Genomic DNA, 13663 nt, shown 5'->3' on the forward strand with positions numbered 1-13663 from the left:
GGGTAAATCTTAAATGAAATGGAGAATTGTACATACACTCATCTAATTTAGGATGAGTGAATACTTAGAAGCAATGGCATAATTGCAGTACTTAGCAGTACCCCTTAAAAGAGAAGGCTGTAGAAGTTCACCTGACAGTATTATTTTCACCACACAATATTCTGCTGAGATGTTAAACTTAACTGAATGCCAAACAGAAAATTGTTATTACTACATTGAGACTAAATATATTCAATCACCATTATATGCTGATTTTGAAGATGATGTCAATAAGAAATATTTCACTTTGCTGTGCTCATTTTGGTTCATTGGGCCAGCTCCAGAAGCTGAAAGGGGCAGCTTTTCTGCTGTGTTAGCTAAAATGTATATGCTAAACTGTTATACCACGAATTATTTGTCTAATTAAAACTCTGCCTTAAGACTGCAAAAAAAACCCCACAGGCAGATGCCTTCTCACACTTTAAGAGAACCTTAAACAAAGAGCAGCACCGAGTATGAAATAAAACAACCACAAGAAGTTAATTATTTGCCACATACATAACGTATGATAGAAATTTTCCTATTATACAATGTCCAATATCAAGACTCTTATTAAACAGGATTTGTATTATTTTTTTATAAAGGAATGAAGCTTCTAAACCCTTTATTTTCTAATACTGTTGTTACAAGTTCAGCATCACATTGCACATGCCATAATTTAGTTTAATGTCTATTAAAACCAACAGAGGCTGTATTTTGCCACTTGGCTTGTTTTCCAGCAGTAAAACCAAAAACAATCACAGCAAAAAAAGTATGTTAGTTGTGTGAGGTCTTCCTCTATTCTTTTGGATATTTTGCAGAGGTGCCTAGGTAAGGCACACTTCTCCACCTCCCTCAATGAACTTAGAAGAAAACAAAGGCTGCTAAATCCCTCATCTGTGTCTGCCAACTACTGAAATGAGACCTTTTCCATCAGGAATGTGACTCAGCATTAGAACACTTTAACAAGGATGAGACAGGGTTTTGACCATTTAATGTTCCTGTATCACAATTACTTCTGTAAGCATTCACCTACAGCTAAGTCAGAAGATGATAATAAGATATGGGAACTGGTGGGTGAATATTATTTCCACGGTTACAATAATGGTGCTTTTGACTTGAGGCTGTGACAGCCCTGCTTGAGCAATCATAATTAGTTCACAGAGAATGAGGCCAGCAAAAAACTGTATATGCCTATTACATAACTGAACAGAATGTTTTCATGTTTCTGAATTTGTGTTTATTGTAATACTTTAAACTGTAAATGTTTCAGACTATGAGTCACAGGATTTGAGGGCAGATATTCTCTAACCACTCACTAAGATCTTCTTAAAGCCTGTGTTTTCCACTGAATGGTAAGAACTGGTCAGGCCACACCTTGAGTACTGCGTCCAGTTCTGGGCCCCTCAATTCAAGAAAGATGTTGAGGTGCTGGAGCATGTCCAGAGAAGGGCAACAAAGCTGGTGAAGGGCCTGGAACACAAACCCTATGAGGAGAGGCTGAGGAAGCTGGGCCTGTTTAGCCTGGAGAAGAGGAGGCTCAGGGGTGATCTTATTACTGTCTACAACTACCTGAAGGGACATTGTAGCCAGGTGGGGGGTGGCCTCTTCTCCCAGGCAACCAGCAACAGAACAAGGGGACACAGTCTCAAGCTGTGCCAGGGTAGGTATAGTCTGGATGTTAGGAGGAAGTTCTTCCCAGAGAGAGTGATTGGCATTGGAATGGGCTGCCCAGGGAGGTGGTGGAGGCACCGTCCCTGGAGGTCTTCAAGAGAAGCCTGGCTGAGGCACTTAGTGCCATGGTCTAGTTGAGTGGGTAGGGCTGGGTGCTAGGTTGTACTGGATGATCTTCGAGGTCTCTTCCAACCTGGTTGATTCTATGATTCTATATGAGATGTTCTAACCATTTCCTGATAAGCTTCTGCTGCAGCTGCGTATGTAGGGTACCTGTGTGCTAAAGTAAGTACTTTCTTTTATACCAGGTCTTCATAACATTATTTTTTCATGTTAAGATTAGATATTTCATGGACATAAATATATTTTAATTCTTCTGTACCAAAAAGTATTTTCCAAAGAAGTCAAATTTCCTGTTTTTCAGAGAATGTTTCAAAATAATATAGAAAAAAATGTTGATTAAATATAACTAGGAAGATGTTTTAAAATAATCCATATATAAGAACAAAAAGAGATCTTATAACAAGCTTTAGGTAGACTTTGGGTGTCAAAGCTCAAGGCAGTGGCTAAAATCCCCCAACTACAAAGCCAGTCTATAACTTTCCAGATCCTCATCGTTGTTTTTGTCTGTAACCAAGATCACCACTGGAAAAAGCAACTTCTAAAAGGCACTGAAATCAAAGACCTAAGTTGAATTAAACTGATTTCTATTAGTTAGCTAGAACACTCAGCTGTGCCCAGAACACAGGGCAAAAGAAACAAGCAATGATCCTCTGTCAGCTACAGGGGCTGAAACAATCAAACAGAGAAATAAGCTCTATACTCTTCTCCACATGAGGGGACTATAACACCTTCCTCCTACCCTTCCAGGTAATGTGCTAGGATTCACAGCTAAGAAGAGATACCTCTAGCTTTCCTGGAGAAGTAAAAATATTGTCTATTAAAAAAGGGAGGGATTGCACATAGAAGACTGTGTCTACTGTGGAATTGCAGGAACCTGTCATGTTCTCATTAACATAATGGTTTCACATTTAAAAAGACAAAAGATCCACAACCCCCCCAAACCAAACAAATAAAACTCAAACAACAACTACAAACAAAAGCCATGAAGCAAACAAACAAAATCCCACCCAAAAAAAAAAAATGATCAAAGCTACAGAACACCACAGAAAAAAATATTCAGAAATGGAACCCAGGACTACACCTACCTAGATGCTAATCTACTATACAAAAAGGAAAGGTTGCCAGCTGCCATAAAAGAAATCAGTTACCTTTTCATGTGTTGTTTGTGGATTTGTGTTGGTTTTGTTTCTTTGTTTGCAGTGGTTTTTTACAACACCTGTAAATGTCTATCCTTAAGAAGTTCTAGACTAAAATACATGGAGAATCATCTTTTGCAGCTTTGGTGCAATGGCCTAAAACTCCATGAAGATGTGTCAGTAATGGCAAGTAAATGGAAATGTCCCTGATTAGATTGTGTTGTAGAGTTACAGGCCTGCATGGGACTTCCTACTTCTTTTAGTGAAAGACTTTCTCTTGAAATGATTAAAACTGACTGCTATGCATGACTTGCAGCTACAAAGTACTTTTAAGAAGAAGAATGTCCAAATTCAGATCTTAACATCATAGGAAATGCAGACAACTGAGGCTTTTTAAAATTTCTATCTTAACAGAAGTCCTCTATTATGGTAGAGAAAAATCATTTCTTAGCAAATAAATCGCTGGATATGCCTGCCTACTACACATGCTAAAGTATTTCTTCTGGATACTAACAATTAATTATGGTTAGCAACAGTATCCTGCTGCTGGATAAACAGTTTGGAGCAGCAGGATATCTGCTCTGCCTGAAGAGCAGTAGCTGTTTCTCAGGTATAAAACTGTTAGCTATACTTGAAAGACTTTGCCACAATCTAATAAAACACATTTAAGTTGCATAATCAAACACAAAACAGCTGAGACAGAGAATGCACTTTCCTACAGACCCCCAAAAGTAATACATTTCCTTTTCATTACCTTCAGAGATATTTTATGAACTATGAGGACTTTGGAGCAGTCCAAATATTATGAAGCACAAAAGAAAGGTTTTTTTTTTCTAAACTAAAACCTCACAAATCCTTTTTCTAGATATTTATATCCATCAGATTGGCATCTTTTTTTTTTGTCATTCCTTCCTGCTGCCTTCATTTAATGTGCAGATTCGTGTACCACACCTTAACACAAATTCTGTACTTGACCATCTCAAGTCACTTGTATACATTTTGACAATAAACTTCTTGGAGTGGAAACTACTTGCTGTATTTACACAATAGAAAGAACGACAGAATCCCACATTTGTTCAGCCCTTAAGCGCAACCACAGTTAACCTAACAGAAATAAGCAATGCAGTTGAATGTTCACTACTATTGACAAACCTCTGACAGCATTTCATATTGGCCTCTTCTTCCCAAGGCTATAGTAAGGAGATCATAGACTACAGATGCACTTTGCAAACTGATGATACGGTCATTTTTGTGTTCTGGTATTCTGCTCAGTACAGCATCACGGTTAGCCTGAAACATACCACCAAGAAAAAGAAACAAGTCAGCCACTGCAATCTAACCTTTATTTTTCTCTTAAGTAAACTACTCTTCTATTCAGACTACCAGTCTGCAGTTGATACAGGTTATAGAGAGAGATGGGAACTGCTACTGATTTATAGATAGAAAGAATCATCCATTTTATACACTAGTGTTAAAATTTATGCTTATATATGGATCTATTTTCAATTACTTGAGTCTCATTACATAAATTAGGTAATATATTTAAGACTACTGAAACAAGAGTAGAACAGAAAACAAACAATGTGGGTATTTTTAACATAACATATATTTGCTTTTAATTTTATTACTTTAGTATGTAGTAAAACATATTAGAAAGATCTTTAAATCTGCTATTCCAGCTTTGGCAAAGTAAGTCAGTCAACTTGGTTACTCTTCATAACATTGACATTATCCTCTCAGCCATGAGTGGTAATCTGCCCAGGAAAACCATACTATTGCCCTCAGGAGTTACTAGTGAGAAAAGAAAACTCTCCCTGGTTCCGAGCACAGGTTTGGAATCAGGCCATGTTTGCAGCAAAGCTTCATACTCTCAATTCTGTTTTGTGAAAGGCACATTGCAAATCTAATTTCTTAATTAAACTTGTTCTTTTGAGAAGGAAGAAAACTGAGCAAGAACTGGATTAAATGAATTGACCATGTTCACAGAGAAATCTTGTGCAAAGGATAAAATTCCGGTCTTCCAGTAGCCAAAACTACCCACTGCTATAACAAGCCCCTGAAATTAACATGTTGTGATATCTCTTTCTAGCTTTCTGATGTTTAATACTCCTATTGTTACAAATGCTTGTATACCTGGTAGTTTGAAGCCAGAAGTTAAAAGACCCTTCTCTCCTCTTTCCTGTTTTGTTTTGTTTTATACTATACAAGACATATACATTTATAGATACATTTACTTAAACACATTAAATTTTAATGGGCAACTTATAACCTCCTTTTTCAGAGGCAAGGGATGATAGACATGAAGGGATAATAAATTGTTTCTCATATCTCAAAAATCAGAATAATTAAACATTGAATGAATTTTTCAGAGATAAGTGGAATGTAAAATGCACAGACATTTCAAACATTATCAACCACAACTTGGTTTGAAAACATCCCCACACACCCCAAAACAGGCATTTTGCTTTCTTTTGATCAAGAAGTATTTCAACCTGTTGGAAGGCAGGAGGGCTCTGCAGACAGACCTGGGCAGGCTGGATAGATGGGCACAGTTCAATGCCATGTGTTTTAACAAGGCCAAGTGTAAGGTACTCCACTTTGGCCACAACCCCATGCAGCACTACAGACTGGGGACAGAGTAGCTGGAGAACAGCCAGGCAGAGAGGGACCTGGGGGGTACTGGTTGACAGCCAACTGAACATGAGCCAGCAGTGTGCCCAGGTGGCCAAGAAGGCCAGTGGCATCCTGGCCTGTATCAGGAATAGTGTGGCCAGCAGGACCAGGGAAGTCATTCTGCCCCTGTACTTAGTGCTGGTTAGGCCACACCTTGAGTACTGTGTCCAGTTCTGGGCTCTTCAATTTAAGAAAGATGTTGAGGTGCTTGAACATGTCCAGAAAAGGGCAACAAGGCTGGTGAGGGGGCTGGAGCAGAAGTCTTACGAGGGGCAGCTGAGGGAGCTGGGACTGTTCAGCCTGGAGAAGAGGAGCCTCAGGGAAGACATCGCTCTCTACAACTGCCTGAAAGGAGGCTGCAGCCAGCTGGGGGATTGGTCTCTTCTCCCAGGCACCCAGTGACGGAACAAGTGGACACAGTCTCAAACTGCACCAAGGCAGGTTTAGGGTGGATGTTAGGAAGACACTGTTCAGGGAAAGAGTGATTGGCCATTGGAATGGGCTGCCCAGAGAGGTGGTGGAGTCACCATCCCTGGAGATGTTTAAGAGGAGGCTGGATGAGGCACTTAGTGCCATGGTTTAGCTGATTAGAATGGTTAGGTGATAGGTTGGACTCTATTATCTCAGACGTCTTTTCCAACCTGGTTAATTCTGTGATTCTGTGACTTGTCCTTTCTACACTACATAAATATTAAGTCAACCTCAAGAACTTCTCTTTAAAATTCCATATTTAATCAGTATTTTACTCAACTCCCTGAAAGTACAGAACAAGCTACAAGCTAGCACTTCTTGTTAAAAAATGACTAGCAATGCCAAAGCAGCTTTTTATAGGAGGAGGCATCTTGCAAGTATTAAAGATATCATATCTCTGAGCAATCATTTTCTGTATAATTATAAAACAAGATACAAACTTAAGTGCTTGGTGTTTCACAACTGCCATTGTCTCAGCATCTGGAGGTACCCAAGTCCCTGATGAGATGCATTCACAGGTCCCAAAGTAACTCGTAGATCATAGAATGTGATTCTAAGATTCTACATAAAGAGGCTAATGCCCTTTCTGTACCATTTGAGAAGCCATGGTAGTCTGGTGAAGTTCTCACTACTGGAAAAGGGAAAACCTGTCCTCTGACATGGAGAACAGGGAGGTGACTCAAGACAGCCAGCATGGCTTTACTAGGGGCAAACCCTGCCCTGACCAGCCTAGTGCCTTTCTTTAATAAAGTGACCATGTCAATGGATAAGGGACAACTTATGGATGTAATCTAGCTGACATTCTGCAAGACCTTTGACACAGTCGTCCACACCATCCTGCCCACCAAGCTAGAGAGATATGGGTGCACTGTTCAGTGGATAAGGAACTGGCTGTATGATAGCATCCAGAGTGTGGTGCTCAGTGGTCTGAAGTCCATGTGGAAAGCAGTGACAAAGGTGTCCCTCAGGGGTCCATACTGGGACCTTTACTGGTTAATATTTTTATCAATTATATAGACAGAGGGATCAAGGACACCACCTGATACACCACAGGGACAGGATGGCATCCAGAGGGACCTGGGCAAGCTGGAGAAATGGGCCCAGGCAAAGCTTATGAGGTTCAACAAGAGCAAGTGCAGGGTCCCGCACCTGGGCTGAACAATCCTCACTATCAATACAGACTGGAGGATGAGGTGATAGAAAGCAGCCCTGTGGAGGACTTGCGGGTGCTGGTGGACATGAATCTGGACATGGGCAGGCAGTGTGCACTTGCAGTCCCGAAGGCAAATCACACTGATAACAATGACATCTCAAAACACTGATGATTACTCACTTGTTATTTCTATCCCAAACGCTGGATTCAAAACCATAAATCACATACTACTTCACTACTGCAGCCAGAAAGTCAGCATGTAATGAAGCTGAAGAAGCAGCTCTCAACCCTCAGAAAGTCTGCAGTGATGAGTATTTTCTTGCTCAATCTTCCCCCTTGCCCTCTCTGAAACTAATCTGAACTAATGGCTTAGCTAAAGGCAATCATGTGAAATATTTTATATTCTCTCAAAACAAACTTTTTTGCCTCAGACAACCTGCTATAATTACTGTTAGAAAAATAAAATACACAGGGCTTGTTAAGCATGTATGTTCTACAGTGACAAATATTTGATATAGTCAGATCCAGTTAGAATCATAGAATCAACCAGGTTGGAACAGACCTCCAAGATCATCCTGTCCAACCTAGCACCCAGCCCTACCCACTCAACCAGACCATGGCACTAAGTGCCTCATCCAGGCTTTGCTTCAACACCGCAAGGGATGGTGACTCCACCTCCCTGGGCAGCCCATTCCAATGCCAATCACTCTCTCTGGCAAGAACTTCCTCCTAACATCCAGCCTATACTTTCCCTGGCACAGCTTGAGACTGTGTCCCCTTGTTCTGTTGCTGGTTGCCTGGGAGAAGAGACCACCCCCCACCTGGCTACAACCTCCCTTCAGGTAGTTGTAGACAGCAATGAGGTCACCTCTGAGCCTCCTCTTCTCCAGGCTGCACACCCCCAGCTCCCTCAGCCTCTCCTCATAGGGTTTGTGTTCCAGGCCCCTCACCAGCTTTGTTGCCCTTCTCTGGACACCTTCCAGCACCTCAACATCTCTCTTGAGTTGAGGGGCCCAGAACTGGACACAGCACTCAAGGTGTAGCCTGACCAGTGCTGAGCACAGGGACAGAATAACCTCCCTTGTCCTACTGGCCACACTCTCCCTGATGCAGGCCAGGATACTATTGGCTCTCTTGGCCACCTGGGCACACTGCTGCCTCATCTTCAGCCTACTATCTATCAGTATCCCCAGGTCCTTTTCCTCTTGGCTGCTCTCCAGCCACTCTGTCCCCAGCCTGTAGTGTTGCTTGGGGTTGTTGTGGCCAAAGTGCAGAACCCTGCACTTGATCTTTTTAAATCTCATCCCGATGGCCTCTGCCCACCCATCCAGCCTGGCCAGGTTTCTCTGAAGGGCTCTCCTACCTTCCAACAGCTCCACACCTGCTCCTAGCTTGGTGTCATCTGCAAACTTACTGATGCTGGACTCAATCCCCTCGTCCAGATCATCATCAATAAAGATATTGAACAGGACAGTTGACAAAGGGAAAACTGTAAGTAATCTGAAACAACACAAAACTTAGCAGTACTTCTTTTTTCTTTTTCCTAGCTTCTTAATGCTGATGCACAAGAAAACATATATGCAAATACAGTAATCAGTAGTCATATCCTGCAGAACTAGAACTACTTCCACTCCACACCATGACCACAGTTCAGATCTGTGTATCTCCTTGAGCTGCTCAGGCAGCTAACAGAGGCACAGACATCCCCTTTCAGTGGTAAGCATATACTGCAGCAAAACCAACACATGATATATGGAAAGGTTTGCTCCGTCTAGTCTTGTGTTGACAGATCCTGTCACAAGTATTGCAAGACAGATCACTAGGAATGACAAAACTTGTCCACACTGCAATGCAAGTATTTGTCACTTTGAAATAGTTCAAATGCTACAATGTTCAATAAAATGTTCTGATCTTATACAACTCTATTAAACCAGAAATTATGCCATGAAGGCATTTGAATCACCCACATAACTTAAAAGTCTCATTGATATGCAGTGAGACCAATTATTATATGATGTCTCAGATTCTATAGGATCCACTGCTCCAGCTAGAACATGAGGGAAAAAATGCAGCTTTTAATTTCTGCTATCTGAGAATTTACACCTGACCTGGTATGAGTGTCAGCATGTGACAGCTGACAAATAGCTGGTAAAGCTGTGATAGAGGAAAACATGAAAGACTGATAAAATGCACAAGTAGGCCTTAGAATTGAATCACCTATTGAGGCAACTACAATAAAAACAATAATCCAGTCACAAAGGTTGAATATCAATAGAAATATTTACAAACCTCAGTGGCATCTGAGGTTCAATGCATAATGAAAAAGAAACTCTTTCTGGCTGTTTATTATGCTTATTTAAGTAGTCTTTGATTTAGTTCTTACAAGAAAATAAAGTAAAGCTAAGTGAAAGATCTGTCTTTGTGTTCACCTGCCTACGATTAGATGGAGGTTAGGATCAGCCACTCTAAAGGACAAAAAGTCCTATTTATAACACTATCAGACTTCACCCTGCTGGCTCAGAGGAAACATTTGACTTCCAGAATTAACTGCTTTCCCAATGGAAAATGAAAAAGCAGTCATAAAGGTATGAGAAGAAAAGTTCTATTTTCATTTATATAAAGAAAAAAAAAAGAGAGAAGAAAAAAACAGACATACAACATATGCATATTTGCTCTATTTTACCTACCATAGATTCACTAATAAGCAGCAACAGTAAGGCTTCTTCTGTGTTTTCTTGAGGACAAAAGATGCTGTTCAAAATGAGAATTGAATTATTTAAGTGGAACACATTACTTATAAGAGTAGCTTACACAACTATAATGAGTGCTGTAAACCCTGGCAAATTTCCAGAGAAAAATAAGAGAGTAACTTGCATAGAAAAAAACAATTGGTTAAAATGCATTTCACTGCAATGCTCTCAATTTGCATTCCAGAAAAGTTGGCCCAACACAATAAAAGAACAAATCCACCGTAGCTGTCAGAGTTAAACACATGAAAATAACCCAAAATTACACATAATTTGACAACTGTAAAAACTGTATCCATATTTTAATCAGCCTCTGCCATTTAATCTATCTGAGATGAATCTACATGAGTGATTCAAAGGCTGGCAACAAGAAATTCTCTCCCATGAAGAAGATAACTTTTGGATTTAGACTAATAAATGCTTCTATCAGTCTTCCATCAGATATACTTCAGAATTGTTTTCTTGATGCATTCAATCGCTGTGAATACATTCTAATTAGAGTCTCTGCCTGCTTGCCATAACCACTGTTACTTCCAAGCAATTGAAATGTTTGTTTTTAAGGAAATACACTTCCTTATGACTTAATACTGAAAAACTCTGCACAGGATTGGTTTGCAAGTTTTACTGTTTCCTCAGAACACAGGATGCTTTCTGAATACTTCTCTATGCTGGTGGACAAAACCCACACAAACCTGCAGTGACCATTTTACCTCTTCAGATTTATTTCTCTGAACTGTTCTGAGTGAACCAAAGTGCTATCTCTTGTTAATTCAAATCAGTAGTTCCAAAACCAAGCATTTAAATGTAGAAAATAATCTCGTGTTAATAAGCAAATCCTATTGTCCCAAGGGTGCTTAAATTACAATAAATGACAGATGAGAAGCAGAATCTGTCTGAGATTAAAACATGTTTTGCACTTTTAAATTCACTAGAAATTCAGCCAGTTATAAAATGCCTACGTGGAAATGGAACGAGCACAAGCCCTACGAGGAGAGGCTGAGGGAGCTGGGGTTGTTTAGCCTGGAGAAGAGGAGGCTCAGGGGTGACCTTATTGCTGTCTACAACTACCTGAAGGGTGGTTGTGGCCAGGGGGAGGTTGCTCTCTTCTCTCAGGTGGCCAGCTCCAGAACGAGAGGACACAGCCTCAGGCTGTGCCAGGGGAAATTTCGGCTCGAGGTGAGGAGAAAGTTCTTCACTGAGAGAGTCATTGGGCACTGGAATGGGCTGCCTGGGGAGGTGGTCTAGTCGTCGTCCCTGGGGCAGTTCAAGGCAAGGTTGGATGTGGCACTTGGTGCCATGGTCTAGCCTTGGGCACTGTGGTAAAGGGTTGGACTTGATGATCTGTGAGGTCTCTTCCAACCTTGGTGATACTGTGATACTGTGATACTGAACTCCAGGCAGTTTGAAGGCAATGTTGTGATTCTGTGGAAGTACTACATAGCAGCTAAGATCTGACAGTAGCCGTTTTGTCGATGGGATTTTATTTTGCTAATCAATACAACTACTGAGAATTTTTTTTTGATCTGGTCATTCAAGAAGCTCAATTTACTTGACTGAACTCAGACATTTTCTGTGTCTTCCCACAGAGGAAACATATGAGTGAAGTGGTTGTCAATATGTGCAGGTGAGTGCCAGGAGGCTGGAGCCAGGCTCTGCTAGGTGATGGTTGATGACAGGACAAGGGCCAATGGGTGGAAGCTAAGGCATAGGAAATTTCATTTAAACAGGAGGAGTATTTTTTGCCCTGTGAGGGTGACAGAACCCTGGAACAGTCTGCCCAGGTTGGTTGTGCAGTCTCCCTCTCTGGAGATACTCAAAACCTGTCTGGATGTGTTCTTGTATGATCTGGTATAGCAGATCCTGCTCTGGCAGGGGGCTTGGTCTGGGTGAGCTTTGGAGGTCCCTTCCAGCCCCTGACATTCTGTGATTCTGCGTCGTGGTGCTGGGTGATGGATGAATATTGTCAGGAACCTCTTCAAACAAAGCTGAACAAGAGGACACAGCCTCAGGCTGCGCCAGGGGAAATTTAGGCTGGAGGTGAGGAGAAAGTTCTTCACTGAGAGAGTCATTGGACACTGGAATGGGCTGCCCGGGGAGGTGGTGGAGTCGCCGTCCCTGGAGCTGTTCAAGGCAAGATTGGACGTGGCACTTGGTGCCATGGTCTAGCCTTGAGCTCTGTGGTAAAGGGTTGGACTTGATGATCTGTGAGGTCTCTTCCAACCCTGATGATACTGTGATATACACACATACACACATATACAGAGAGCACGGGAAACACTGCCGTTCACATTTCCCAATCCCTTCTACATTTTGTGCACTGGGTAACAACTGCAGCTGTAGAAAGGAGAGAGGTATAAACTCAGCCATACTTTTCTCCAGTGTATACCCGAGGTCTTCTACTGAGTGCGTAATTCTTAGTATTTGAACCTTTGCGAAGTGGATCATCTAGGGGTGACTGGTGAGGAGGATCTTCCAGTGGATTCCAATAGCTCTGTTCACACATGCCTCGTAACAAAATTTCTGCTAGTTGTCTTGCTATCGTCTGTTAAATGAAAGACAAATACTTCTCTTAGAAATGCTGAACACAAACTCTTCAAGGCTCGGACTATTTCTAGAGAAGACTAGTCATACAGAATACATTTTGCTACTTTAAAACATCCAGCAAAAAACAGGTGTGCTACAAGTACTGTGTTCAATTCTCTGAAGACAAAGGAAAAAAGTGGCATTAACAAACAATTTTTCCACTTTGTCAGTTAAACATCGATACTTCTGGACCACCAACCTCAACTGTTGCTCCTAAAAGTGGAGCACATCAGGTATATTTCCAGGTATTTTGTGCTCAATAACCTCTGCCATCTCTCCAGGCCTGAATGAAGACATTTCTGTGAGAGAACACAGTGGAGCAGATGTCCACACCTACTGAGAGGAGGCTCCATAGAGTGGAACATATTGACATCCCTGAAGCAACTGAAACACACAGAAGCAACCTCACACTGGAACTCGGAAGAGGTATGAGGACCAAGGAGCAATAGAGAGGAACTACTATAGACTCAGCACAACCCCTCCACCCACCATGTACCACTCAGGGAGTAAGAGGGTAGGGAGAGGAGGCAGAAGAGTCAGGAATGAAGGACTAAAGTTGAATCTGGTAAGAGAGGGTGGGGAGAAAGTGCTTTAGATTATGTTTTTGATTTTCACCATCCCACTTCCCACTCTCTTCCCCCCAAGCTGAGTCTGTTTTGCCCATGAGAGTAACTGACAAGCAAATTCCTGTCTTTACTTTGACCCATGAGCTCTTCTGTTTATTTGCTCCTTGTTATGCTAAGGAAGGGGAATGAGAGCAGCTTAGGTGGGGACCTGGCAGTTAGTCAAGATCAACCCTCCAGAGACAGTTCATAGCCCAAACCTCAAAGGATTTTGGCTTGTGACAACTTGCACTTGAAGGTGCTACTGTTTGTTGCTGTTTGTAAGGCTCAGTAAAAATGGAACAAGGCTGTAGACCAGCAAGAAGAAGTTTATGTTGACCAAATGTTCTTGCCACAATATAATTAAGAATAAATAATACTCACATAAGTATTTCTAAGTAATATTAATTTAAAGCTTTGAAGTCATCCTATAATCCAGAACTATCACATTAATCTCCTCTTTTATGTTTCATACATACACAT

At 41.4% G+C, this 13663-nt stretch overlaps 1 protein-coding gene across 1 annotated transcript in view; it reads right to left on the bottom strand.

Moving 5' to 3' along the window:
- The window catches only part of TTC7B (tetratricopeptide repeat domain 7B), a 155381-nt gene that overhangs the window by 88747 nt on the left and 52971 nt on the right, over positions 1 to 13663 (bottom strand). The window contains exons 7-9 of the mRNA XM_064151677.1: positions 12365 to 12537; positions 9936 to 9999; positions 4104 to 4241 (exon numbers count right to left, since the gene is read on the bottom strand). Coding sequence (XP_064007747.1) covers positions 4104 to 4241; positions 9936 to 9999; positions 12365 to 12537 — 375 coding nt within the window. The remainder of the gene's footprint in view (positions 1 to 4103; positions 4242 to 9935; positions 10000 to 12364; positions 12538 to 13663) is intronic.

The sequence above is a fragment of the Pogoniulus pusillus genome, chromosome 1 (assembly GCF_015220805.1).
Source record: "Pogoniulus pusillus isolate bPogPus1 chromosome 1, bPogPus1.pri, whole genome shotgun sequence".
Lineage (NCBI taxonomy): Eukaryota > Metazoa > Chordata > Aves > Piciformes > Lybiidae > Pogoniulus > Pogoniulus pusillus.